The 26,275-nt window shown below is 38.7% G+C and overlaps 1 protein-coding gene across 3 annotated transcripts; it reads right to left on the bottom strand.

The window, feature by feature from the left end:
* Positions 1 to 6: 6 nt before the first annotated feature.
* On the bottom strand, positions 7 to 25,129 carry LOC144931516 (uncharacterized). Of its 3 annotated transcripts, none has more exons than XM_078855452.1 (15): positions 25,062 to 25,129; positions 22,391 to 22,489; positions 21,749 to 21,842; positions 19,280 to 19,624; positions 15,442 to 15,598; positions 15,044 to 15,128; positions 11,132 to 11,219; positions 9,925 to 10,160; positions 7,554 to 7,618; positions 6,444 to 6,621; positions 6,121 to 6,207; positions 5,537 to 5,704; positions 5,105 to 5,250; positions 2,795 to 2,927; positions 7 to 2,377 (listed from the first exon to the last, which is right to left on the bottom strand). In XM_078855452.1, exons 2-15 carry the CDS (start codon positions 22,466 to 22,468, stop codon positions 2,261 to 2,263), a joined length of 1,977 nt encoding a protein of 658 aa, XP_078711578.1. In that variant the 5' UTR covers positions 22,469 to 22,489; positions 25,062 to 25,129; the 3' UTR covers positions 7 to 2,260. The 3 variants fall into 3 exon arrangements, with proteins under 3 accessions (XP_078711578.1, XP_078711579.1, XP_078711580.1); XM_078855453.1 differs by having other exon boundaries at positions 5,540 to 5,704; XM_078855454.1 differs by having other exon boundaries at positions 9,925 to 10,076.
* Between the last annotated feature and the right edge of the window lie 1,146 nt (positions 25,130 to 26,275).

Raw genomic sequence — 26,275 nt, 5'->3', positions numbered from 1 at the left:
ACTGGTTTTATTCAAAGCACAATATTAAATAGTACCTCATCTTTAATATATGTCAAGATGTACGATATTTTATTCGGGTTATTTTATTTGATGTGTGTGTTGCAATTTGGGCTATGGGGTTTTTTGTGAGAAATTTGCATACAAGATGTATATAAAAATTCTCACTAAAAAGGCAATCTGAAAAAATGTAAATGGTATGGAAGTCTAAAACACGATTTAAAAGCATCACAAACTATTTATCAGGTAAAATACAATCTTCAATGTGCATGATTGTATTTGCGAGGTTGAACATCCTAAGAGCACACTCACCAATAATCCAGTTTGCAGGGCATTATCAAATAAACAGTTTGTTGCAAAGTGAATATTAAAATACCCTGCAAAATTCCCAATGTAACCCAATGAGTTGTTCAGTAAAAAAACTTGCATGTTTTACATTCTGCAATTAAAAAATTTAATATACACATAGAATGGCCATATATGGTTTACCAGAAAGATACGTCATAGACATTGATTATCATAATAATCTGTAAATTGTGATGCTGTTCATTTATGTTATAAATATGCAGTGTGATCAGCCATGCTCATGAATCATTTTATAATTTTTCCTACCTCCACAACATTCTCAACCAATTATAATTACCCATGTTTTACATGTTCAAAATTGCTTTTTGACTTTTCCACACAAACAATATTCATGACCAAAAGATTGGATACACCAAAAAGTGATTAAAATAACATAAAATAGCTGTAACCAGGCAGGGCTTCTGCCCAGAATGTCAAAGTAGAATCTAATTTCGTCCTGAGATATGTCACCGCAGTTCGTTGAAAACACATGCGTCTGTTTGCCCAGGTTGCTTTACCCAATTCTACTCCTAAGGGTCACGTGGTGCAAAGGTGCTCAGAGCAATATGATCTGCAGGTTTTTGTTGATGAGGTCTGCAGCAGGTAGGTGGTTCTGATCCACCTGCTCGGCTTTGCTCTGAGCTGTAATGTACGATTATTTTTGTATTTTCAATGTTTTTAATAAAACACGTTTTGCAATATTGCAAGTACTTTAAGATGCAAAAGTGTGTTTGTTTTGATGGCCGATTCGCTCAGCTTGGATATATATCCAAGGACAAAACGATTCGAATTTTAGCATGGAAAATTATAGATTTGTCACGATTGTAGGTTTATCACTTTTGAGGAAATAGTTTACAATTTTCATCGAGTAAAATGTATTTTCCATATCCACGTGTTTTTTTAAAGTAATTAATGGCCATCACCGGTTAGAACACAACGAAGGTTATAGTTTTGAGGCAAACCTCCCCCCCCCCCATAAACGATTGCATGATTGAGCAAAACAGGTTCATATTTAAATTTCCACTTCATGGAAATTGTTCTATTATAATAATTCTCTAGGCGATAGTGATAATTGGAGAATTAAGTCATGGACCCCATCAACTCGATGCTTATCAAGTGTCTGCTGTAGTCAAAATTATGGAGTGAATCATCCCAACCTTCCATTGCCACGAATATATTTCTTTGGGCACGTCATGCTCCATTAGTTTATCCCTGAATGCAGTTGCCCCTGGGGCTCGCGTCATGCCCCCAGTAGGGAGGCTGACAACTATTGGATTAATGCAGTCTGTGGGTCACTGCATTGGTGGCCACAAAGTGAAGAAGACAGATCTGCATGTAAACTGCACCTGTGCATGCCAGGTTTTGCTGTCTTTTCTTACATTTAGCACTTCATGTAAAATAATTGTCACGTCAATTATCCCATTGAGATGCTACTTACATTTCTATAGCGTCCATAAATATCTCTCCCATGTCTTATTACTACTAAGCGCAAATATTTTTTTTCCCACATAAAGCTTACTACGAGGTCCATTTTTGCACATTTAAATTCAGCAAGTTCTGATTTTGTAGCTTCCAAAAAGTGTAATTGAATCATTGACTTTTGAACATCACAAAAATATGATTTCATTATGCAGTTTTTTTTGGTTTAACTACATTTTAAGATGTTTCAACTGCATTGAAATAATACGTATCAAGTGAAAGGCAAAGTGATGGGATAATTTACTCAATTAAAATGTATCGGTAAGCATGAGGTGATCACATTTTGACAACAGCATTGTACAATGGAATTAGAAGTAGTCGATAAGTACCGTGATTACCACATTCCATATAAAATTATATACACACAAGAAATCTATACACTAGCTACACGAAACTTGAATAGATATTAAGCTTTGTATAGGGTGTAAATATTGAAGCATTATTTTCCATGAGGAACTGTACGGTTAGGTGGACTCCAGGGTGGAACTTCTTCTTGATAAAGAGAACGGCTCTTCCGCAGCCTCCGATCCAGCTTTTGCTGCGACTCTTTTTTGTCCTATAATGAAATGAAACATGATCATGTTTTCACATCAAAAAACCACTGTAAAGAGACTTCCACAACCTTAAAAACAAACACGTATTGATTATTGTTGACACTTCTCGTTGGTCTTAATATGTTGCATGCTTCGAGCAGTGGCCATGCAGCGAGTTTACATTTTCAGTTTCACTCCCCAACAACTGGACTTTTTTATAGCAAGGCTTACACGCTGGGTGTTCTTGGTTTTAATAGGCTTAAGGAACCCCTCCCGTGCATTGCTCTTGAGGTATAAAACCTTTCGCTCCTTTTGAAGTAAAAGAGCACAGTACTGCGTATGCCAACCATATAATCGGGGTGGCTCCCAGGTGTAGAGTACTTTCACAAATGTTGTATTTACATATGCACAAAAACTGTACATTATACAAGGTTACTCACCATCCAGTGTTCATATTCATCCTGGGCTTGCCTCTCTTTGCATTCCTTAATGGCCCTCTCCTCCACATCCCTTTTCTTTGCTTGTTTTAACTCTTTTTTCTTATCTTTCAATTCTTTGTCTTTTTGCTTCTTCCTTGAATAGGCAGCATATTAAAACCACTGAGTCTCACAACACACCTAAGTACGTTAATTTGTTATATGTTTAAACAGTTCAACATAAATCAAATTGTCTCATGCATGTAACAAAGGAGAATTATTACGACGGTGATAAAAACTGGAATCGTATTTCCAGTTAAGTAAAATATAAAATGGCACTTAGGATGGTTATGTTTACGTACATTAATTGAGTGTAACTTTTTACATAGCGTTGTGTATTTAAACCATTTGTTAAGTATAACAAATAGGTAAAGACATAACTCCACTCAGCTTTCAAATTAATGTATTTCTGGTATTCATGTGGCTGAAAATAAGCAATCTACATGTTAATCAGCTGCAACGTGCCAACATTCATATTATGTAAATGTTCAAAGCATGTGGTAAAACAATCATTTCTGGCACTTGTAAGCTGACGGTGATCTGACCAGTGTCTGCAGTGACTGTTCCTTTACATATTACTCAATGCAGAACACACATAAAACGACTCCCACACGGCCACTTTTAAAGCATATTAAGTTAATATAAAGGCAAAAAATGTTAGATGTGATTGCTATTACATGTGATGTAAATCCAAATTGTATCAATGTTGACACATTACATCTATAACTCAAACTACATTATTACAATACTGGTGTTACCATGTCAATTTACATTTAAATACACCTAGCTCAATGTCATTCATGTCCGAGTCTCTAAGAGCATTTGTGAAGTTTTGTTCTCGTACGACAACTGTTGCCATGCACCTAAACACTATAGAGCACAAGGCATGTCATAAAAAATACTTCTGACTTATTGTACCAACCATATGATATTGGGGTCCCAGTATCACATCTGCCCACATAATCCCCTTGCTGGTTGACATTACATTAGATGTCTTGTGCCCAATGCCCATCTATCGCAAGGCATCAGTAGAGGTCAAAATACTTTATTCATTGCATATCAGTCCTGCGTGCAATCCCGCTAGATTGTTGGGAGTTGGGAGATTCAAGAAAGAGTGGATTCCATTATGTGAGTGGTCACAAAAAGTAACTGAATGGCTTCTCGAGACTTAAAAGATGCATATAGTCATGTCCTGATATGGCAGGAGCACAAGAGGTTCCTAATACAGGTAGTCCCCGAGTTACGATGCTCCGACTTACGATATTTCGATCTTACGATGGCGATAGGACACAATTGCCATCAACAACCTAACATCGTTCAAGTATGCAGACGACGGACAGAATCTTGGTGAGTACAGTACAATATGATACGTTACGATACGTACAATGCATATATGATACGTAGCTTTAGCGATTTCATTTTAAGGTTACCATGATACGATACGTTCAATGCATGTTACACTTTTTATAGCAGATAGGATTGTTTCCTGAAAAAACTTTCTATTAAATAGCAGTTCATATAGGTAGGCTCAGAATTGACATTTTACTGTGCAATACAGTATTGTAATTAATAAATACATACAGCATATAGTTTATACAGTATGGTATTGTAAATTGCTCTGTTTTGCGAAATTATCACCATTCTTTAAGACTCCTGGGTAGGCTAGGCCATCTTCGACTTACGATATTTTCGACTTACGATGGGGTCGTCGTAACGCATCTCCATCGTAAGTAGAGGCCTACCTGTATATGTTGTGGAAGGCTGGTGGCTACAGTGTAGACAGAGCAATGGATACAACTTCACACGGGGAGTCTACAGTGGTGCTTCTGAGGCAGTGGGACACTGCACAGAGCCCCAAGAGATGGTGCAAATATCCAGGAACGTGGGAGATGGTCTGACATGATGACCTTCTGAGAGCAACCTAGGTCTTCTGGGTCACTTCAATCCCAAGCACCATGTTGGCTCCAAGTTGGGAGGCATTTTCACGTTAAAGTTATCTATTGTCCACGCTGAGCTTTACTTAAATTAATTTACTGATGTAGGCCGGCATGTGGGCCATGTTAATCATGTACCTGGGGCCCCAGCGTGATATAGTTGACAGAATGTGTCGTAAGCTTTAGGTTTTTATACTTCTGACGCTTTTCTGGGCACTAAATGGTGCTGAAAAAGAGAAGGGACCTGGTGATGGCTGCCAGTGAAAGTCAGGTTGAGGTAAGAACCTAGTTTTCATCATATGTAATGTGCACTCATTGCCTCCATGTCAGAAGGACTTACCATGTGTCGTATAACTTCTCTGCTTCCTCCTTTTTTTGGTCCATTTTTTCTTTTTCCTTGTGTTGCTTATCACGCTCAACTGATTTCTCTTTGAGACATTCTTTCAAAATATGCTTGTCTTTATCTTCTTTCCACCTCTCAAAGGCCTGTGTAGGTCAGTATGTGGAAAAAAGAAAAATTAGCAACACATAAAAAGAGATTTATAACCATGAAACCACTGAAATAGACAACTAACCTTAACATTTTGTCACTTGATTCTTACGGTCGGCTATAATCAACACTTGAAAAGATAATGACAATTAGATTGCAAAAGTTATGATGACAGTTTTCATTACAGGAAGACAAAATTAACTTTGCACTATAAATTCAATCGGTAATTATGTTGCTGTCTATTTAATAACGTTGACGTGTGTAATCATATTTTGGTCTCACTGCCTTTTTTGCATCTTCGTTGTGTTCTTCCTTTGCTTTGTCGGCCTTCTGTTTCTCTCTGTCTTCTTCGATTTTTTTCTTCTGCTGTTCCGCAATGGACTTTTTCTTCTGCTTGCTCCAGGCCTGGAAAGTGCTCTCCACTTCCATCTTCTTGTCCTTCTTTTCTTTCTGTAAAATTAAATTCAGACCCTTTTAAAATGTTGTTTGTTTTGTATAACCAATGCATATTTGAATGTGTTTTATTCATTTCCCAAGTGACTGTATTAATTATGTATTATTTGTGTTGGCTTTGACAGAGAATGTTTTGACTGACAGAATGTAAACATAGGCTATGCACTTGTATGTACATGATAGAAGTGACATATACCTTTCAAACAATTTGTAATAAGGATGTATGCTTTATGTTATTTTTCATTGCGTAAATATAAAGTCTACAGAAGGAAAGATTGACCTATTTGACATTGTAAAGTGTTAGTTTTTTTATTAACGTTTAATCAGTGCTATGAGTTTAAGAGCAAACATTAAAAATACAAATAATGATGATTATCAAGTCACTTGTTGTTGTGATTAGTGATAAGCCTCACCTGCTCTTTTATCTCTTTCTCCCTTTTTAATCGTTCTTCAATTTCTTTTTGCTCCTTTATTGATGCAGTCTTTCTCTTTAACCACTCCTAATGCAAAAAAAACAAATAGAACATGTTTCCTTAAGTCATGATTGACAATTCAGATATAAATCTATTCTCATGGTCACATTCTTAAAACGATCATAAATCAATGAGATACTCTACACAGCAGATTGAACACACTTTTGCCATTGTTAGAATGGTAAAAAAACATCATATAGAGCTATGATGGCACAACCTAGAAGATCTATACAGGTGTATTTTCATTTTAGCTCAGTACGTACCTGATAAATAGATGCACGGATGGCATCGGGACATTCAGGGCTCAAACTGACATTCAGCTGCGACCTGAAATCAAGCACCTTGAGCGTGCCCAAGTAACGCGACTGTGCAGAGATTGGTCGAGGGCTTCGTCCTCTCTGGGACTTCACGTACGTGCGGTTCAGAGAACTTGCCGTTTGGCTGCACACACACGGACATGCGTGCACAAAGAAATACTTGCGCATTACACCGTTTAATTCTGCAACAGGAATAACACGTATAGTGCAGGGATGCTGCTGTGGTGTAATTGTTATCAAATCTGGACATGCAATTTAGAGGTCCATACTCTTTGGTTTTTTCGGTAAAGTCACGTAGGTTAAAAGAAAAAATTACAGTAATTTTGCTGTGACGGTTCCACCTGAAGACGGAAGCTTGTGTTGCCTCCGAAACGTCGTGATTTAATTTATTTGTTTTCTTTTAACCTACGTGACTTTACCGAAAAAACAAAGAGTATGGATCCTTGCAGTCACGAAAACTGCAAATCTAGATATTTCGAGGTCGCACATTCGATCTCCTGGAAACAATGAGAAAGTTTTTTTTCAAATCCACCCCCTGCTCCCATCTACCCAGCAGTATAAATGGCTACGCTACGGTTAGTTTATCAGCAGGTCGCATATGGTGGGGTGAAGTGTGTGTGTACACCTACCACTTGCAAAACGTCTCGCCAGCGTGGAAGAGGAGACCAGAATACCCCTCGAGATAGGTTACCTCGAGTTCCCTCTGAGAGGCCCTTCCGCAAGCGGTATGATCAAGTAATTTCAGGGCTGCACCTTTACTTATTTAAACTGCACATTGAGCGATTGCGAATTTATGAAGATTGTTTGCCTCAAAAACATGTTCAGTTATTTTTGTTTTAAGTTTTAATGTTAATGGTGAATATTTTCAGCTTCCTTCTATACCACTGTTGCTGCAGTGTGGATTTATTTTTGAACAACACATTTTCAAACTGTTTTGGAGTCCTATTATAATGTACATATAATTGTACCATATTCTTATGTTATCTAATTGGACTATGAACATAGATGGGCAGGCCAGGTGAAATTTATCTTGGAAAGGTGAAGCATATTTTGTACCTTGTATGTGACAAGTTTTCAAACTGGTCATCAATTGTCTCTGAGTGCATTCCACCTCCAGTGCCCTGCAAGAAGACATGAGGGCAGCAAGGTGAATAATTGCGATAGGGTGATGTTCTGATGCTAAGAATGACATAATATAATGGAGGTGATGATTACATAACCCTCAACAGCAATACAAATGTAAATGGTACTCCAACTATACCTTCTTACAATGTATATAGAAGTTGGCGCTTCAATAACCATCAAAAAGTATTTGATTTCCTTCTTATATGAGGTGTGGTGCTCATGTCCAGTTTACAGCCCTAATTCGTAAAATTTGCACACCTGTTGGGCTGAGAGATGGCCAGGAGACATCAATACATAGCTGGGTTCGTGAACCCATTTGTAAGAACCTATGTGTACTATCCCATCATATGCGTGGTGGGTTTTCTACGTGTACTCCAGCCTGCTCTCACATGAAAGCAAAACACGAATACATAAAGGAATTCGCCAGCAATGCGAATGGAGGATCCTCCTGAACAACAATCTCGACTCGGAAGTGCTTTATGGAAATCCCTTTTCAGTTATTAAACAAATTAGCTTAATGTACCTTTTTGTTGTTATCACAGTCTGCAATTATTGGAAAATGTATTCATATGCAATACATTTAAATATGACCACAACTGATTGAGATTGGCTCAAAGGACTTATCCTGAATGGACCCACTGAAATGTGGATTGATTGGAAAAGGTTCAGAATGGGATTATTTATCAAATAAGTAATCATGGCCAATTAGACCGAAACCATGAATCCCGAGTACATGCTATGTCAACATGACAAGAATTTGGCAATGTGCTTGAGTAGGATAAGATAATTTCACTCATTAAAAATGTATTGACAATTATATTCAACATTAAAACCATTATCCTCCACTCATATAAGTAGTGTGCATGCGCACACGCAAAGCTATTTATGGGCAGCATTATTATCTGTATGATAAAATGTCTGCTCAACAAATCTAACATCTGAAACACAACAATGTTCACAAACTCCAGAATTATTACACATACTGGAGTGAGATGTTCGTTTTGTTCTCTCCACAATTATTCGGAAAAGAAGTGCTAATGCACTTTTCTATATGTAGCTGCCTTTTAGTAAGAGCCACGTAAAATAAAAGTGCGTGTGCTTTCAGGACATGTATGGGATGTCAATGCATATCAGTTAAATGGGCTACATCTGTTGAGTGCTAAGTTTTTGATGCAGTATTTATTATCCAGCAATTTACAAGTAATGTAGTAGCATATACGGGTCATCTAGCAGTAATGGCTTACAATTGGTATAAAATCAAGTTTGCAATGTCGAACACAAATTAGTTCTCAATCCAGCTCAGTCGTTTGAAAAACTACTCCTCCTCACAAAGAGTTTCAATTCCACTTGAAATTATTTCTACCTAAATGGCAGATGACGGCAAACACGCTGCTATCACTGAATTAATTTTTGTTGGCAAAACTTACATGAATTATTATAATGCAGGGTGGTGATCAGTGCTGCAGAACACATGAATGTGTAGCTAAATATGAAATGCAACTGACATTTTAGGAATGTGTAGTGCCATAGGTGGGCCACACTTACCAGCAGTGGTGGACAGGGCCCATCTGCAGGTACCTCGGACCCCCAGGGGAGGGGCCACTGTGCCAGCCCAAGAGGGGAGGGGCTGCTGGGGGCTCTAGGATCCTAGACAGCTAAGCCCTCGGCGCCGGGCCCTAGGATCCCAGACAACCCAGACAGCTAAGCCCCTTGGCGCCACCAACGGGGGGCTGTGGGGTACCTGGGAGCACACACAGCCCTACCCCTTGATGGGCAAGAGGGATAAAAGGGCCGCTCCCTGGCCGATCAGGGCCAGTCACAGCTCAAGACCCAAACCCAGACAGCTTAGGATCCTGGACCCCCTCGTCCCACCTGTCCTTGTAAGGGCCGGGGACGCTGTGCGGGCCAGTGGTGGGACTCTGGAACTCCCGGCTCTGCGCCCTTGTAAGGGCGAGTTCCGAGGAAGCCAGAGTCTAGACTCGCAACTTGGCTGGGTCGGGTCAGGTAGCCTCCCCTAGGGTAATTGTAGCCGGAGGACCCCAGAGCATAGCCAGAGTCAGGTACGCTAGGAGGAGGCTGTGTCCCTAGGCTGTGTCCCTAGGCTGTGTCCCTAGTCTGTGTCCCTAGGCTGTGTCCCTAGGCTGTAACAGAGTATCAGGACTGTTGGAGTGTTGTATTGTAATAAAGAAGTTACCTCTACAAGTGTCTCTGGAACCCATTACAAATGTACCACTTCTCAGATGCAATTCCATTTTTGACAAGTGTCTGAATGCATGTTCCTCGACGCCTTGTCTGCACGTACCTTTCCGCCACTGTAGTTCTCTTGGGAGATTTCTGCCAGTGTGTTGTCAAAAAGCTGACCTTCTGTTGACTGTGGGTCAATTGTAGAGTTTTTCGCAGTGGACCGGTGTGATTCTGGCTTGTAAGGGGGTTGGCCGTATTTCACGGGCTCCTCTGGAATGAATGTGACCAGAGACTCTGATGAGGCTCGTCTGCTCATTGACTGAGGTCCGCCAATAAGTGTCTTCGAGTCCCTGCCTGCCAATCAGAATTATTTTTTCAGCATTTTATCATTCCATTGCTAGATGCAAGCTTCCTCATGCTGTGCTGGTGATGGCATGGGGAGGCCTTCATCCAGCAAAGGACTGACAAAGGGCAATACATTACCATATTTACCAGCACATTAAACTACTTTAAAAGATATAGGAATTTAAGGATTCACCCCCTCCCGGTTTGATTAATTGTCACAGTCTGGGGTCACAATGTGATTCAAATACATTTAATGTTACGACTTTGCATTTAGTGGATGCAAAGGTCACGTGAATCAATAACATATAGCATGTACGAATTGAATGTAATCACACAATTCTCTGCATTGTGAACATAATAAATTTTACTCAATGAATGTATTATTACTAAAATGCAGTATTAAAGTGAAGCACTAATTGCAACAAATAATTTTAATAACAGGATGCTACAATATTTATAATACAATTTTAGTCATACCTTAAAGCCAACGGCAAGAAAAAGAACAAATAATATGTTGAAACCAAATCATACAAAAATGGTTTGATGTCCTAAAAGTGGTTCTATTTGATTCACATTAATTTTAAGTTAAAAGAAAATCTTGAATCGAAATACATTTACAATGTTTTATTTTTTCAAAGGGACTTTTTATACTTTAAAATAGCAAAAACTTACAAACTAAGTGAACTCTTGTACATGTTATAATGTACTGATTTTAAGTACATTTGAAAATCTTGTGCAATTCAGACAAGACTTTTAATGGAGCAAATTTAAATAATTACAAGACTCGCTGATAGGTTACGTCACATTTGAGATACATATTTTATTTCAACCAACTTATTCAAAAAAAAATATTAAGGAATAATCAATACCCTTTCAATCAAACATTGACAAGAAAAAGTATAGATATAACGATAACAAAAAATGGACATAATGAAATTGGTTCTTTAAATGGAATTTTTTTTTTTCAGAAATGATTGTACCAGATGGTAATGCTCCATTGTCGGTTGGGTTGGGGTCAGGAGAAGGTGGTCGAAGTGAAATATCCCCGGAGATTTCTCGTCGCATTTCCTGCAAGGTAAATGCCATAATCAGTTCGCTTTGTCTAAATGTGTGTAGATTGCTACAGCAGATATAATACCAGGCAAAACCAGGCTTTTACACTTTACATATGCAGCAACACCATTCACTCAAATGACAACATCGTATTATATTACAGTCAGATCTCATGAGTAGCAATGTGTGAAACAAATACAAATCCTGGGATCCAAATTTGACATTTAAAATCGAAATATTCACCATACAGGTCAATGAAGAAAACAGCTTTTGAAGATGTCTAGATAATACCAAATTTATGAGTACTTCTATATATATCGTGTTTCATACTATCAAATGATTTTCCTTCAGGCAACAGATATGCTTGGCAAAAACAGGAAACAATATATGTAATCGTTGACAGGGAGCACACGGACCTGGCATGTGCGACCGTCTTCTACAATTTTCAACCACCGTTCTGACAGCATGTCATTGTGGCTGATCTAGTGTCTCTGGGAAATGATGAAATTGTGGCTGCTCAGTGCTCATTTTCATACAGTGATGGAATGCTCATGCAAAAATAAGGCTTGGTGAAATGGTAAAATTATATAGAATGCAAAATATTTGCAAATGTATAATACATGAGATACTACTCATACCGCTGTTAACTTCTTTTGAAACAAGAGTAGACTTAGGATGTATAATAATGAAGATAATTGCATAGTTCAAAATAACTGTTGCCTTTGTCCCCTGTCACAAACTAAACTGATGTGATCAGGTGGAAATTTGAGAACACAAGTATAAACAAAAGCTCTAAACATTTTAATATATGAATTTTTAAACGATCCATCTTAAGATTTACCTATATTACATCTTCTCGGTTGAAATCTCGGTTGAAATTGTCTCTAAGCTGAGCAATCATTGGAAGGACGTTATCAACCAAGCAAAGTCGTAACTTGCTGTGGTGCTTCCATTCTTCCCTGCCGTTTGGCTGTTATTTCCGACTCTCTGAGTTGCATTGCCCTGTTAGGTGCCTCTGCATAAACGGGCTGGGGTCTCACTAACATGGCCACCTCTGCTCCCTTAGCCTCGATGTATCGATGGTTCTGGCTGTGTGATGGGCTTTGTGTCTCACTGGCGTGACCACCGTTGCAGTGATTCTCTTGCGTGGACGCGCTTGTCTCTCACAGCGCAGTTGCGCCGCAGCTTGTCTTACACATAGACATGACATTAACCTGCTTAATCCCCCTAATCTCGTGTTGCGATCGAAAAGGCCGTGATATATTTTTTTTATTGAAAAAGTTAAATAAATATTTATGCGCAGCAACAAAGGGGTTTTGGTGTATTTTCAGCACTTGAAACAAAAGGTAAGTCAAATTATAGATTTGAAGCTTTCGTGACTGCAAGGATTCATACTCTTAGGTTTTTTCGGTAAAGTCACGTAGGTAAAAAAGAATAATAATAATAATAATAATAGAAATAAAATAATAATAAGTGAAAATAATTCAATTAAATCACGACATTTCAGAGGCAACACAAGTCTCCGTCTTCAGGTGGGACCGTCACAGCTAAATTTACTGTATCAAGTGTGTAGAATTAGTTCATTTTTGTCCATGTGCCCAGAAAATTCGACTTCAAACTGGGACTTGAGATCCACCATAGACCCAATGGGGAAAATAGATTAATATAAGCAATGTATATATTTTGTGAAGTTAATTAACTTTATTAAGATTATTAACAATGTAAGTTCATGTAAATGAAAGGATCATAGAAAAAATACTGGGGAAGCTGGTGGATATTGGCGAGAGTCTGTTTGTATTCAGACGGGGAAAGTCAACAATGGATGCAATCTTTGTGTAGTGGCATAGCGCTGGCTGCTGGCAGAAAAGGGCGTACGGCAGTCCTCACGTCAGCAGGCCAGGATATACACGAGAGGCTGATCTAGGGGAGAGTTCACAGAAGGGGCCCACCAGGAACCCGCTAGTAGATTCCGGAAAGGGGGCGTGGCCGGGACGGAGCGAGGCCACGCTGACAGTATAAGAGGGGCCCCTGTAGGGGACCTCGAGGCTGTTGTTGGAGTGGGATTCCCGTCGTGCTATTGAAGTCCATCGTCGCCATTCTTTTCGCCGTCTACACCATTCTTCTCGTCGTCGTCTCCGTCTCTACCATCTCGGTGTGCCGCTGGTCAGACAGCCTACCAACTCTCCTGGCCGAGTAGAGTCGCCGACAAATATACGGACTAAAATATTAAGTGTGTTAATCCCGATGGTGCTCGTTAATAAAGAAGTGCCTCCAAGTCTTATAGTCTCCGAGTTAGTCACTACATTTGCACTCAGAGTATTGATGGAGAAGTTCAGAGAGAAGAAACGGGACCTGCATGTGGTGTTTATTGATCTAGAGAAAGCGTACGATAGAGTGCCGAGAGAGCTCATCTGGTGGTGTATGAGAAGAGGTAATCCTGAGGTATATGTCCAGCTGATTCAGCATATGTATGAAGGAGGAAAAATCCATGTGCAAAGCAGCTGTGGGGTTTTGGAGAGCTTTCAAGTCAAAGTGGGAGTGAGGCAAGGCTCCACCCCGAGTCCCTTCCTGTTCATCCTGGTGCTGGACACACTAACAAGAGATATTCAGAGGGAGCCCCCCTGGTGTATGCTGTTTGCAGATGACATTGTGCAATGTGGTGAAAACAGAGGGGTAGTGGAAGATGATTTGAAGATATGGGTGCAAAGATTGAAGGGAATGGGTTGAGGATGAGTTGGACAAAGATGGAGTACATGGTGGCAAATTTCAGTGGAAAAAATGCAGGATTGCAAATTGGAAGTGTCCAGTTAATGAAGACAAACGAGCATAAGTATCTCGGTGTAACGATGTGTGTTCATGGATCACTCGAAGGAGAGATGAGAACAAGGGCTGCTTGGCTGAAATGGCGATAGATGACTAGTGTGGTGTGCGATAAGAGGGTCCCAGTTTGGTTGAAGGGAAAATTGTATAAGGCAGTGGTGAGGCCGGTGCTGTTGTATGAGGCCGAGTGCTGGGGCACAAGAAAGAGGGAGGACCAAGCTATGGTAGTTACAGAGGTGAGGATGTTGCGGTGGATGTTTGGGGTTTAACAAGGAAGGACAGGGGGGTGAGAAATGAAGAAGTGAGAGGAAGACTTAAGGTGGTGGAAATCACAGAGAAGATGAGAGAGAAAAGGCTGTGGGTGTGGTTCGGTCATGTTCAGAGACAAACAGGAAAATTACGTGGGTCAGAAGGTGCAAGTGATGCAAGTGGAAGGAAAGAAATCAAGAGGAAGGCAGAAGAAGAGGTGGGGTGCAGGACAGGGCAGCATGGAGAAGGTTGACAAGGACAGCGGACCCCCACATGAGTGGGACAAACGCGTGGAAGTTTATATAAATGAAGTAAATGTTTCCAAAATTAAAATACATATAATAGCATGGATATTATATTACAAACAGGTATAATGGTACTTTATAAGTCAGTTATTTGCATATTCTTACTTTATTAGGAATATATTTCATAATTACTGCTCTAATATACATAACAGTATGTAATGGAGTGCGTAAGTGGTTGACTTATCACTTGATAGGAGTGTTTATTACAAAAGTTACAAGGTATGAGCTTCACAAACATATGGGCACATTCTACATTTCAAGGGTAGCAAAGTCCGACCTTTTTTACGTGAACATCCGATTTTGTAGCTAGATTCATTCAATGTTAACCTAGATTTATGACCCATGTTACAAACACATGGACAGATAGATGGACAGAGGAAATCCATTAATGCTCTTAGCCTTAGCCAGAAAGCTTAAACAAATGTCTGGTGAATAAACTACAGGAACTTCTGCTTAAGGGCTTACCTGCCGAGTAGAATGGCGCAATGCTGGAGTCGGTGCAGGTGTTTCTGATGGAGACAATGATCGGCGTTGTGTCGAGGCAGACACCCTACACTCGTAAAGAAAAAAAAAATATTTTCCTACTCCTTGTGTTTGATAACTGTAATTACGTGAAATAATTTCATCTTAAACAATTCGGGTAATATAAACAATTTCCATCAAATAACAAGCATGTATGTTTCAAATATATAGAGTCTTTAACGCAGGGTTTGCATTGGATTTTGCTCAAAATAGCTGAATATACACATGCGAATCATGGGAAAAGGTTTGACACTTGAAGTAAACAAGATCCTTTAAGGTACATATCTTACAGACTATGATTTCTTAATTAAAGGACACTACATGTGCAATGCAATTATGACCTTGAGGTTGATGACAGAGTACGAGCTGGCGAAGGAGAACGGCTACTTTTGGTCATTTCTGAAGAGAAGTCATCCGAATACCCTTCCGCTGAGCTCCGACCTGTGGCTGCCCTGTTACGTGGCATAGGTACTGGCGTTGATCTGCCTTCCTCATTGCCTGTAGTATAAATACACAAGCGTGGAAATAAATTAGTCACATCCAGTCGAACATGATCACGTGCTGTAGAGGTAAGAGTGTGGATGCTCCCACCTCTTTTGAGATGTCTGGCAAGTGTGGAAGAGGACTGTAGTTCAAAATAGAGTGGCGCTCTCGGGCTCCCTCTCATGGAGGCCCTTTCCCCAGCTGTGACGGGAGCAAGTATTTGCAGGGCTGCACCTTTACCATCTTTACCAAGATTAATATATTTAATTAATCTTTACATTTTTTGTACATTGCAGCAATTCCCACATGAAGGTTATGTTTTAAAAATGTAATTTTGTGATGTTTATGTCATCATCTTAGAAACACATTGATTTCTACTGTTCGTAGTGGTTACCCATTGTTAACAAAAGCGTGTTTATATATTTTCTGCCTTTTAAAACTATAGGACTCCAAGCCTATGTTTCTGTTTTATCAACAAATTGTATTCACCATCATGTACTCTAAATGATGCTTTATAAAATATGCAAGTTAAAAGCCAGTGTCTGCCTGTGCAGCAATATGGTAGCACTCATCTCTTTTGGCACCACTTAGCCAGTGGTGTAAATTCCAGGGTTGGGATCCAGTTTCTCTATATGACGATGTGCATAAATATGACAAATATTTTAACATGCAGTTTAAGCAACAATTCAGAGAAAATATGAAGTGTAATTAAAATGTTTCACATTGGAATACTTATTTACAACAATAAAGTGTTGAAATTGGACTACGATTGAGCAGCAGCGTCTAATACAATTTTTTTTCTTTATTTTCACCATCCTCTTCCCAACTCCCTACCCATTCATCATACTCACTCATCGTTAACCACTCATTTTCACTTTCATCATCGTTTATTTCGCGCATTATCATATTCATGTACTCCCATCCTCATCAACTCATCTAATCACACTGTTTTGCTGTACCATTGCTGATTCTCTGTTCAGTGTCTTGGTTAAGGCGCTATATAAATTAAATTAAGACAAGGTGGCCCGTTACTAAAAAGCAATCATCTAGCTTGCAAATGAATGTCGGAAACTCAATCTAAGCTCAGCTATATGCATGTTAATTTACCCTGGCCAAGATGTGGTTAAGAATGTACAATTCCACATCTTTAACACTATTCTATCAATGAAACACTTACATTTATGAAGATCACATACATGTTTGAATGAATTAATTTAAGTATGCCTATTTTGTATGTGCATTGTATTGTGCTATGAATCTTGACAGCCTTGAGTTTGATTTCTGACTATGGCTAACACCAATGGTGAGTGCTGATCCCCTCCCCAGTATGCCCTTCACCAACCCACACTGACCAGCTATATGGATGCATTTTAGAAGTGAAACACAACATTACTTTCAAAATAGTGGTGTGTGGCAGCAACACATTATTTTAATGTAGCAGATATGTTCCTTCAGGGACCAGTTGCCTCAGAACACAAATTAATGTTTGGTATCTGCTGTAAATGCCGAACCTTATCATCATTATTTCGAGGGCCAAATGCACCTATGATTATTACGGTTGGCTATGTACGGTGTGACAGAAGACCAAACGACATACAATTGCAGAAATAATGATGAGCACATTTTATGGACTTGCAGCACTTTTTAAACAATTATGTAAACTCCATTGGATGGATAGAACCTCAAGCCCCCATCCCCCACTTCTGCCCTTCCCTCTCCATTGGTCGTTCATGTGCAGTACGGTGGACAGCCGTCAGCCCCCACCTCCGGCCCTCTCAACTGCCCCGGTCACACATGCTGAGTTGGGTGAACAGGCACATAGACATGGAGATACAGAGAGATACAGAGAGTCACATAGACAGACACATACAGAGATATGGAGACACATGTAGCGACACACAAACACAAAGACATGCAGACACGAATACACTCAGACAAGACAAACGAAGACACACACAGAAATGGCAATACACAGAGACATGAAGACACACACTGACAAGGATACATTTACACAAACATGCAGTTGGGCGAATTCATGTCAAAGACTTTGGCAGTGCCACTTAATTTTATTGTTCTTGATAATATAAGGGGTTGTGAATGCTAAACTACAATGCATTCCCACCCACCCACCTGGGCTTACAGTGTTTTTGGGGGTCCTAGTATTACAGCAAAGAACCACAAATTTATCACAAAGTACACAAACTCCCACAAATATATTCCAAAGTAACACACAAGCCTCCCCCCAATCCACAGCCCCTTCCCAGCCATCCTTCCTCCTTCGCACAACCTTCTCGAGCCCCGGCCTGTGGATTAGGACGAGCAGGGATGAGGGGTCTTTGTGGTACTTTGCAGCAAATCTGTGATCGCCTGTAGTACGATGTGGGAATTAGTAGGACCGATTTCTTGATTTGGTGTACCACAAAGTTCAAGCAATCTTGAACATGTGCCGTAGAATTAAAACGATTGAAGAGCACTGCCTTAAAGTACCATCTCTAGGTGCTGAAATGCAATCCACTAAACGTACGCTTCCAACAAAAACTGCAATCGCCTGAGGTTTTACATGTGACAAATTGATTTCCTGTGTTCACAAATAAATCTTGCTTTCCTTGGCAGGTTCTAATAGATTCAGCTTTAATCTCTTTAAAAGCCCAACATATAGCCTGGGCAGTACACATGCTGCTAGTTCCCTTATTCACAAAATTGTCAACCATACCTTTCATATACAGCCCCAAGTATACTTTTAGGGCAACGTTCCATCTTGGGGATTTTTGTTGCATGCAGATAAAATAACTTTAATAAAAACAAAAAAAGCCAGTAAACAATCCAAAGACTAATGGTATGCACAAAACACATTGTCTAAACAACCTTTGTTATGCCAAAAGGCAACAAAGCTTAATTACTGAAATACCAGTGACAACTGTCTGCCTATATTGATTGTAGAGGGATTGGTCATTGTAGACAATCAATCCTTATAACTCATGTCTGATGGAATCATGCTTCGTTGTGACTCTTATTCCCCTCTAAACAAAACGCATGTTTAGAAAATAAGTTTTGAAATGTCACATGACAGATAAAATGCTGTTTAAAGGTGTCTGCATGAGCTTGCTTTTTAAAAATCTAAATCAATATAATGAAACCTTGACTTAAACCTTTCGTGACTGCAGGAATTAATATTCTTTGGATCTTTCGGGAAAGTCACGTAGACCGCTTGTGTTGCGATCGAAACGTCATAGTTTCTGTTTTTTTTGTTATTTTCTTTGAACCTATCTACATGACTTTACCGAAAGATCCAAAGAATATAATATAATGAAAGTTTAAGTTTTCTGAATCAGCAAGAATCAGTCTTAAATCTTAAGCTGAAGAACAGTTCCAAAGGGGATGTTTGGAACAGGATATTTTGAATAGCCAATGGACCGACTTTCTACAAATATGTCTGCAGTGTACATTCGGCCAGATTGATACTTTGACAAAATGGTTGGACAAAATGTGTTGTCGATTTGTCAAATGTTAGCATGACAGTCACTAACCATGCAAATTATCGTCTAACAAACTGCCCACGTGTACTGGTCTAAATTAAAATATGAAGATGACCAAATAATTCGTAAAACAAAATTGTTATACAAAAAGACAACCACAAAGGTAATTTAACATTCGAGTATTTCAGTCACAGCACAGGCATTTGAAAACAGCTCTCACCTGTTAAAGAAGGAGAGGTTGCAAATGAGACTTGTCTGTCATGTGACCTGGGTCTGCGATGGCCCTCCCTGTTCGTTAACTTGCTGTCTTCAACATGCCCTTGGGAAGTGACATGTGGTTCCATCACGGAGTCAACTTGATCATCCACATGCTCCTCGACCTTTCGATCCCGTTTCAGGAAAGATGATCGTTTTCCTTCCGCAACTTTTTTTCCCTTTTCTTTGTCCTCTTCGTCATCCGACAGCTCAAAGTTAAATGCAAAACTCGAAAGCTTGTCACGTTTGTTAATCCTTCTGGATGCACGTCCTTTCCTTTTTATCGTTTTGTCAAACATCGCCAGCAATTCTAAAAAAAAAACATGCTTTATGATATACATGTTCAGGCATACACAGAAAACTTTGATACACGTACCACTACGTAAGAGTGGTAGCAATTTATCCGAGGAACATTTTATATTCGCATTTTTTTATTGCTAAAAAGGCATCATCAAAAAGTTGTAAATAAAAGGACAAATAGTACATCATGTATGTAGTAATATATGGAAGCAAAAGTAATCAATCCAATTTTCATTTCGCTTACTGACAAAAAATGGTTCTACTATTTTCTCATTTTATTTGGTTCTGCATCCATCAACAGCTAAATAAATTTCAAATTTTGTGCATTAGCTACATTATGCTTGCAGTACACATGCAACAAATTTTTTTTACAGAATTCTAAGATAACTGCATACATTATTCGCATAAAATGGTATACTTATATTTACGAACGAAATTATGTTTCAAAACAGAATAGTACGCCTAATCGAAACAATACATAATGTTTAGTTTAAGTGGCACGTTCATATGGCACTAGTTTGTAAGACAAATAAGAAAAAAAAAATTTGTATGAATGGTGGTAAATGATTGGAGATTATACCAAAAGGCAACATTAGCAGCCATGATCTATCCACTACTGGATGAAGGCCTCCTCCAAGCAGTCTTGAGATGCAACAATCCATCTAGCTTCTTCACACAAACTGTGGCGAAAATCCTCTCAGGCACGGTCCATCCTTTGGCTGCATTTCCATAATTATTCTAGACCATTTTCAATCATTAAACACTTCAAAATAGTACACTACATATAGAAAAGTGCTCATGAATACTTATGATGGCCATTATTCTAATTTTCTTGATGAGATTTTGTAAAAAGAATAGGTGCAATAATGAAGACAATTGATATGCGATAAACTTACGGGGTTCACAATATCACGTTTAGACTTGTTTTCTTATTACTCCTTGTACCTTGTTATATATCTAACATTGGCTCTTATTTAAAAGCTAATGACACAGAACGTGTGCTGTGCTGTGTTAGGAAGTAAAACACTGCAGACGTGGGGGCATGCTCAGATAAGTTCAGTCTCTTACAATCACCACATCCACCATCACGGCATGCGATAACTGTGGCAAACATACTACATTAGACACTATATGTGCTATTTAGAGAAAAAAAGCAGATAACACAACTATTTCCATTACTGGAAGGAGTCTACATGAAATATAACACGAAAAAACCATTTAAATGAATTAAGGGGCCATCCATAAGTGACATCACGCGATTTTGGCCGATTTTTAAATCCCCCTCCCCTCCCTCATCATACAAAATTAACTTGAAAATATTCAACGTCTAACTAAAACTGTAGATGTTCAGAATATTATATTGAAATTCTCTTATAATTATAAAATATTAAAAGTAATTATAACTATCAAAAAAATACTTAAAACTGTGCAGTAGAACGAAGCAAAATGGAGAGTACAATTATAACAATCACATATTCATTTCACAGAATGAAAAGCCCTGGTAGAATCATTATAATCAAAATGTTTAATAACAATCATTCAAAAAAATTACAAAATGTATGCTTCTCCATTCTCTTATGGAAAAGCAAAATGCTCCTTTATGGAATAAATAAAAGGTGACCTTAGTAAATTAAAATAATCAAATATTTTATAATGAAAATTAATCGAAATTAGTGTTGTTATAACAATTATATTTAATTATTATTTATTTAAAGTTGTGCATCTTGATGTGACGTCACATTTCTCAAACCCCCCCCACCTCTCCCCCTCGTCACACATCGTCACTCTGACCCCCCTCCCCCCCTAGGTGCGTGACGTCATTTATGGACAGCCCCTAAGAGAAAATAAAAGGTGATGAATAAAATGTCAAAGTTATGACTAAAAAATATTCTTGTACTTTTAAAATTAATATATGGGATGGAAAATAAGTCTTCACATTTTATCAATCAAAGAGAAAATAAATTACTAAAAGACAGGGATTAAGGACTGAAGTGACCTAAACATAAAAAGAAAAAAATGCTAGGTTTTCATGATGGACAAATAATACTTGTAACTCTGCTTATGGAATGATTCATTGTTTGTTAAAATTAATACTCTTACACAATCTAGTTCAACTGCACCATTCACAACTGACCTTCATCATCTTCATCAATTGCGTGCTCTTTTTCTCCTTCATCTGTTAACAACCCTCTGCCTTTCCAGCCAGCAATGGTCTGTTCTAGTTCATCCTGCAGGCAAAGTGTGAACGTGTGATTGATCTAACATAAGAATAGTTCGCTCCGTGAATTCCTGTAATTGGAAGCTTATTATCACTGGTAATACTCTCACACATCATGTATGAGCTCCCACTTGTTAGTTTTATGTAATTTATAAAAGTGCGGTGTAGTGTGGGAATTTTTATTTAAAATGATCACATTTGGGACAAATTACTGTCACAAAGCATATAAGACGCACATGTCAAAATCAGTATAATAAATTAGTTGGTGTAATCTCTCCACACCAGTCAAATGTATGAAGGCAATACTGACATGTTATATATCTAACATGCCATATCAAATTTCAATGAAATAAAATCCCTTCAGAATGAAGAAATGAACACATCCTTTCTACTAAAAATATCCCATAACAGAAATAAATAAACCGGAGCACATTTATCGTACTGATTATGCATACAAAGCTACATTTCTTTATAAAATATGTTCAATACTTTCTGGAGTGGCAAAAGAAAAAAATAAAGCATTTTCAAAAGATTGAAATGTTTTGATGACGTTCGTACCTGGAATGATGTCCGCTTTGACTGTTTGAGGCTCTTAGTATGGGCCAGCTTTGTGCTGGAAATTTCATTTTCAGGCATTCTTCACCGCAAACCAGGTAGCTTCAAAAGGGATTTCAAAAGGGCATTATGTCACTCTTCTTAAGAGGTATTGCTTGGCCAACCATATTTTATGGTGGATAACATCAATGCAATTTTATCAGCATACAATGTTTACATATACTCATACAGTTCTTGAACATATATAGTAATTTCAATAGATACATGGGATTACAACTATCAAAATAATATGAAATGTTAAGGACCTGTGTTGACAGTGGTGCACAAGACATATTTTATGGAGAATTTAATAGCAAATGCTGGCATATTACATTTTCTGAACCAAAATGCGCACTGTAAGTCAAGAAAAGAAAAGCCATTCCATGAAGTTGAAGTATGAGCATTTTAAGATTACATTATTGGTTATTCTTGAAAGACCTATGCAAATATATTACTCCTAACAATATTTTGTTCCATTCAGAAGAGACTGCAGTGCCTTTCAGCACACCTTATGAATATTACATATGCATGGGAAGTCACACATTCAGTTATCATGAACATTTCACGCGGGAAAATAACTGTTCAAAAAGTATTATTCTTTCGAAATGATCACCTTGATCCATTAAATTGCTTTTAGGATTGACAATCTTAAATATAATTCGGATCACGGGTCAACCTTGATCTTTTCTACTTCTTAAATTTGCTGAACTATTACGCCACCATGAGGTAGCAAAGTGTTCCTGCTGCACAGTCAGTGCTTGTGTATGACTACTATAGTGTGCTGTTGCTTCTTCTGAAAAAATGGCATATAAAAAGTAAATGTTCCTAATGTATTCTTTAACTTTCAGACAATTACGACGTCGAATGGGAAACGAGAACATTGACAACCCTCCTCTTTATGCCATGACTTTGTTCAACTTGTTAAAGGCCATATAAAGTTTAACCACTGTCCCCATGATTCCTTCGCTATGATTAAGCCACCATTCCATTCATTTTTGTACTCCTTTGTATCATCTCGTCCAGTCTTCCGTCTTGTTTGCATGTTCTTCTGTCTCATTTTAATTGTCCGTACTTTCTCTCGTTTGTAATGTATTGTTCTTTCTTGTGTGGAAACTCAGCGACCCGGGCACGGTCATGTACCCGTTCAGGTTCAGCGCACGACTGCGCAGTAGGACCCTACACTGTGAGCGGCGCAGCTCCTTGAACTCGGTTCCCCAACTTTATCTTCATCATTCAACCCGTCGGGAAGTGATCTTAAATAAACGTGCACTTGAATGGTATTTCATACGGGATTAGGTTATGTTAGAATTTCTCTGTCAATAATATATTTTTTGTAAACTTGCATTTGTATTTTCGGTCGAACAAAAATCATTCCCTGATACTGAACTTAGCGAGGGGTCGCTATTTATGTGCAACTTATCTCTCTCTTCTTCTTGGTTCTTTCGGTAAAGTCACATAGAAGGGAAATAATAAAATATTATTATAAAATATTATTTCCCTTCTACGTGACATTACCGAAAGAACGAAGAAGATGAATCCCTGCAGTCACAAAAGCTTTAAATCGAAATGTATCTCTCTCTTTCGTTGTTTATCGTCACGACTGGCTGCGAGGGCCACACGGGTGAGAGTGTTTACTAAACGGTATCTTAACGATCCTCTTGGTGCAGGGTTGACCATGTAAATGTTGCAGGGACTTAGGCTGCGCCCAGCAGTTCGGTAAACTTCCCACTTGTTGCGATGGAAACGCGGCTTACCCGACCGTGAGGATTCTTAAGCTTTCAGGATATTTTCCGAGGCTCATAAATTTAGAAAAGGGCAACATTGGGATGTTTTTATTGTAAGACGTGAATAGGTTATCTCGGAAATCCAATACCAGCGGCATGACCACGAGAAACCAGACTGAGTTTTCAGTTCAGCTCGCAAATGTTCACGGCATGGGCCCTCTGCTGTAGCAATGGCGCTACCTTGCGGATGATTAAATGTTATGTTTAAAACGACACGCAAATGACCTACAAGTATTTCTACAAACTCAACAAATTCGTCAATAATACCGCCTTAAAATAAAAAATATATATAATAGACGACATTTTGGGCATTAGTCCTTCACAATCATCCAGATGCAAACAAGCATAGCATTAAGCGATGCAGTACGAAAATCAGGGCATTAATATTAATCTGTAATTATTACTTGCCTGAAATAAATATATAATTTTCTTATTAAATATTAATCTCAAGTCTCTTAGTGGAAGTGACGAGGGTTGATAACGCATGCATTTACGTAGGCGCTCAACCGAGGTGCAGTACTTTACTGTGTATAAGCGCACACATATACAGTACAATATAAACGCGAGGCCCACTTATTAAAAGCATTGAGCAATAACGAACTAACGTAAACAATGCGCGTAAAAGACTTTAAACGTAAACAAAACGTAAATGCCCATCGCTCATCAGAGGCCTTGTTTCAGTTAACTCATCGGCACTCGGCGAGACACAGACATCGACTCCGCAATACACAACAGGCTTCGCGTAGAGTTTAAAATGCACGATCCGTTTTTTGTTTGTTTGTTTAATAAAGCGATATAAGCAGCATGCAAAAAAACCCCGTCTATAGTTGAAACGAAGAGGTGCGGCCTACCTCCACGCCGCCTCAACGCCGTCAACCCCAATGGCGTCCCCATGCAGGCCCGCGGTTGCTAGGCAACCACCACTCCCCACGTCGTCAATGGCGACCGATATTCTAAATTTTCTAAATATATACTCTCAGGTTATTTAGGTAAAGCCACGTAGGTAAAAAAAAATATATAAAAATAATAATAAGAAAAGAAAATAATAATAAATGATATAAACGCGAAACGTCGTGATTTAATTTTGTTTTTTTCATGTATTTTTATTTTATTATTATTAGTATGAATCCTTGCAGTCACGAAAGCTTCAAATCTAGAATCTTCTAAATCTCTTCTAAATCTATCCGCCGCTAGATGAAGCGTTAAGTATTTGACTATTCATAATATGGGTGTGGGGGATTTTTTTCTTGGGGGGGGGGGGGGGTCGTGTAAAAATAAATGTGTCGTTAAACCTGCCACCACCCGACACAGCCAATTTAGTGAGGTTTTGCCACCTAAACAGAACGTGGCCAATTCGTTACTCGGAGAGCAAATCCACAACTTTTACAATCTGAGTACGACGTTTCACCAGTGGTCCCATGGTAGAGGAGTCCGCGGTGTTCGTAACACAAGGGAAACTTTGGTTTAACACGTAGGCTTTCACCACCAATATCCAGGGTTTTTGGGTTAGATCGCGTAAATATATAAATGTGTTGTTAAACCCGCCACCACCCGACACAGCCAATTTAGTAATGTTTCGTCACGTAAACAGAACGTTGGCAATTCGTTACTAGTTACAAGCACACCGGTTTTGTGTTGGAGAGCAAATCCACAACATTTACAATCTGAGTACGACGTTTCGCCAGTAATTACAACTAGCTTCATCAGGCGGACAGCCAGATTAGTGGAGAAATCCTCCTGTAGCATTCCTTAAATAGAGGGTGGTGGCGGGTTTAACGACACATTTACGCGATCTAACCCCACCCCCCCCCCAAAAAAAAAATCTATATTATGGATATTGGTCGCGAAAACATACGTGTTTGACTATTTTTTACTTTACCAAATAATAATAACACTGTTCCTGGGTAGTAAGTGTTATTTCCTAATTGCTTATGCCTCAAAAGTACAGAAAATGGCTATTATTCCCCACAAACTTTGTTTTTGTGACCAGGACAGTGATATTTAGAAATTTACCTATTTTCCAGAACATTCCAGATAGATTCAGTGCTGAGTAAACTTGGAGCAA

This window comes from Lampetra fluviatilis, chromosome 4, assembly GCF_964198595.1.
Source record: "Lampetra fluviatilis chromosome 4, kcLamFluv1.1, whole genome shotgun sequence".
Lineage (NCBI taxonomy): Eukaryota > Metazoa > Chordata > Hyperoartia > Petromyzontiformes > Petromyzontidae > Lampetra > Lampetra fluviatilis.
Note: the sequence above shows the minus strand (reverse complement) of the source record. Positions and strands in the feature narration are given on the sequence as shown.

Excerpts from the sequence above, each read along its gene's own strand:
- LOC144931516 (XM_078855452.1), bottom strand. The coding sequence starts at position 22,468 with ATGCCTGAAAATGAAATTTCCAGCACAAAGCTGGCCCATACTAAGAGC. Across the intron at positions 5,251-5,536 it reads ACGAAGATGCAAAAAAGGCA|GCCTTTGAGAGGTGGAAAGA; the intron begins GTGAGACCAAAA and ends TGACCTACACAG. Across the intron at positions 2,378-2,794 it reads ATGAATATGAACACTGGATG|GACAAAAAAGAGTCGCAGCA; the intron begins GTGAGTAACCTT and ends ATTTCATTATAG.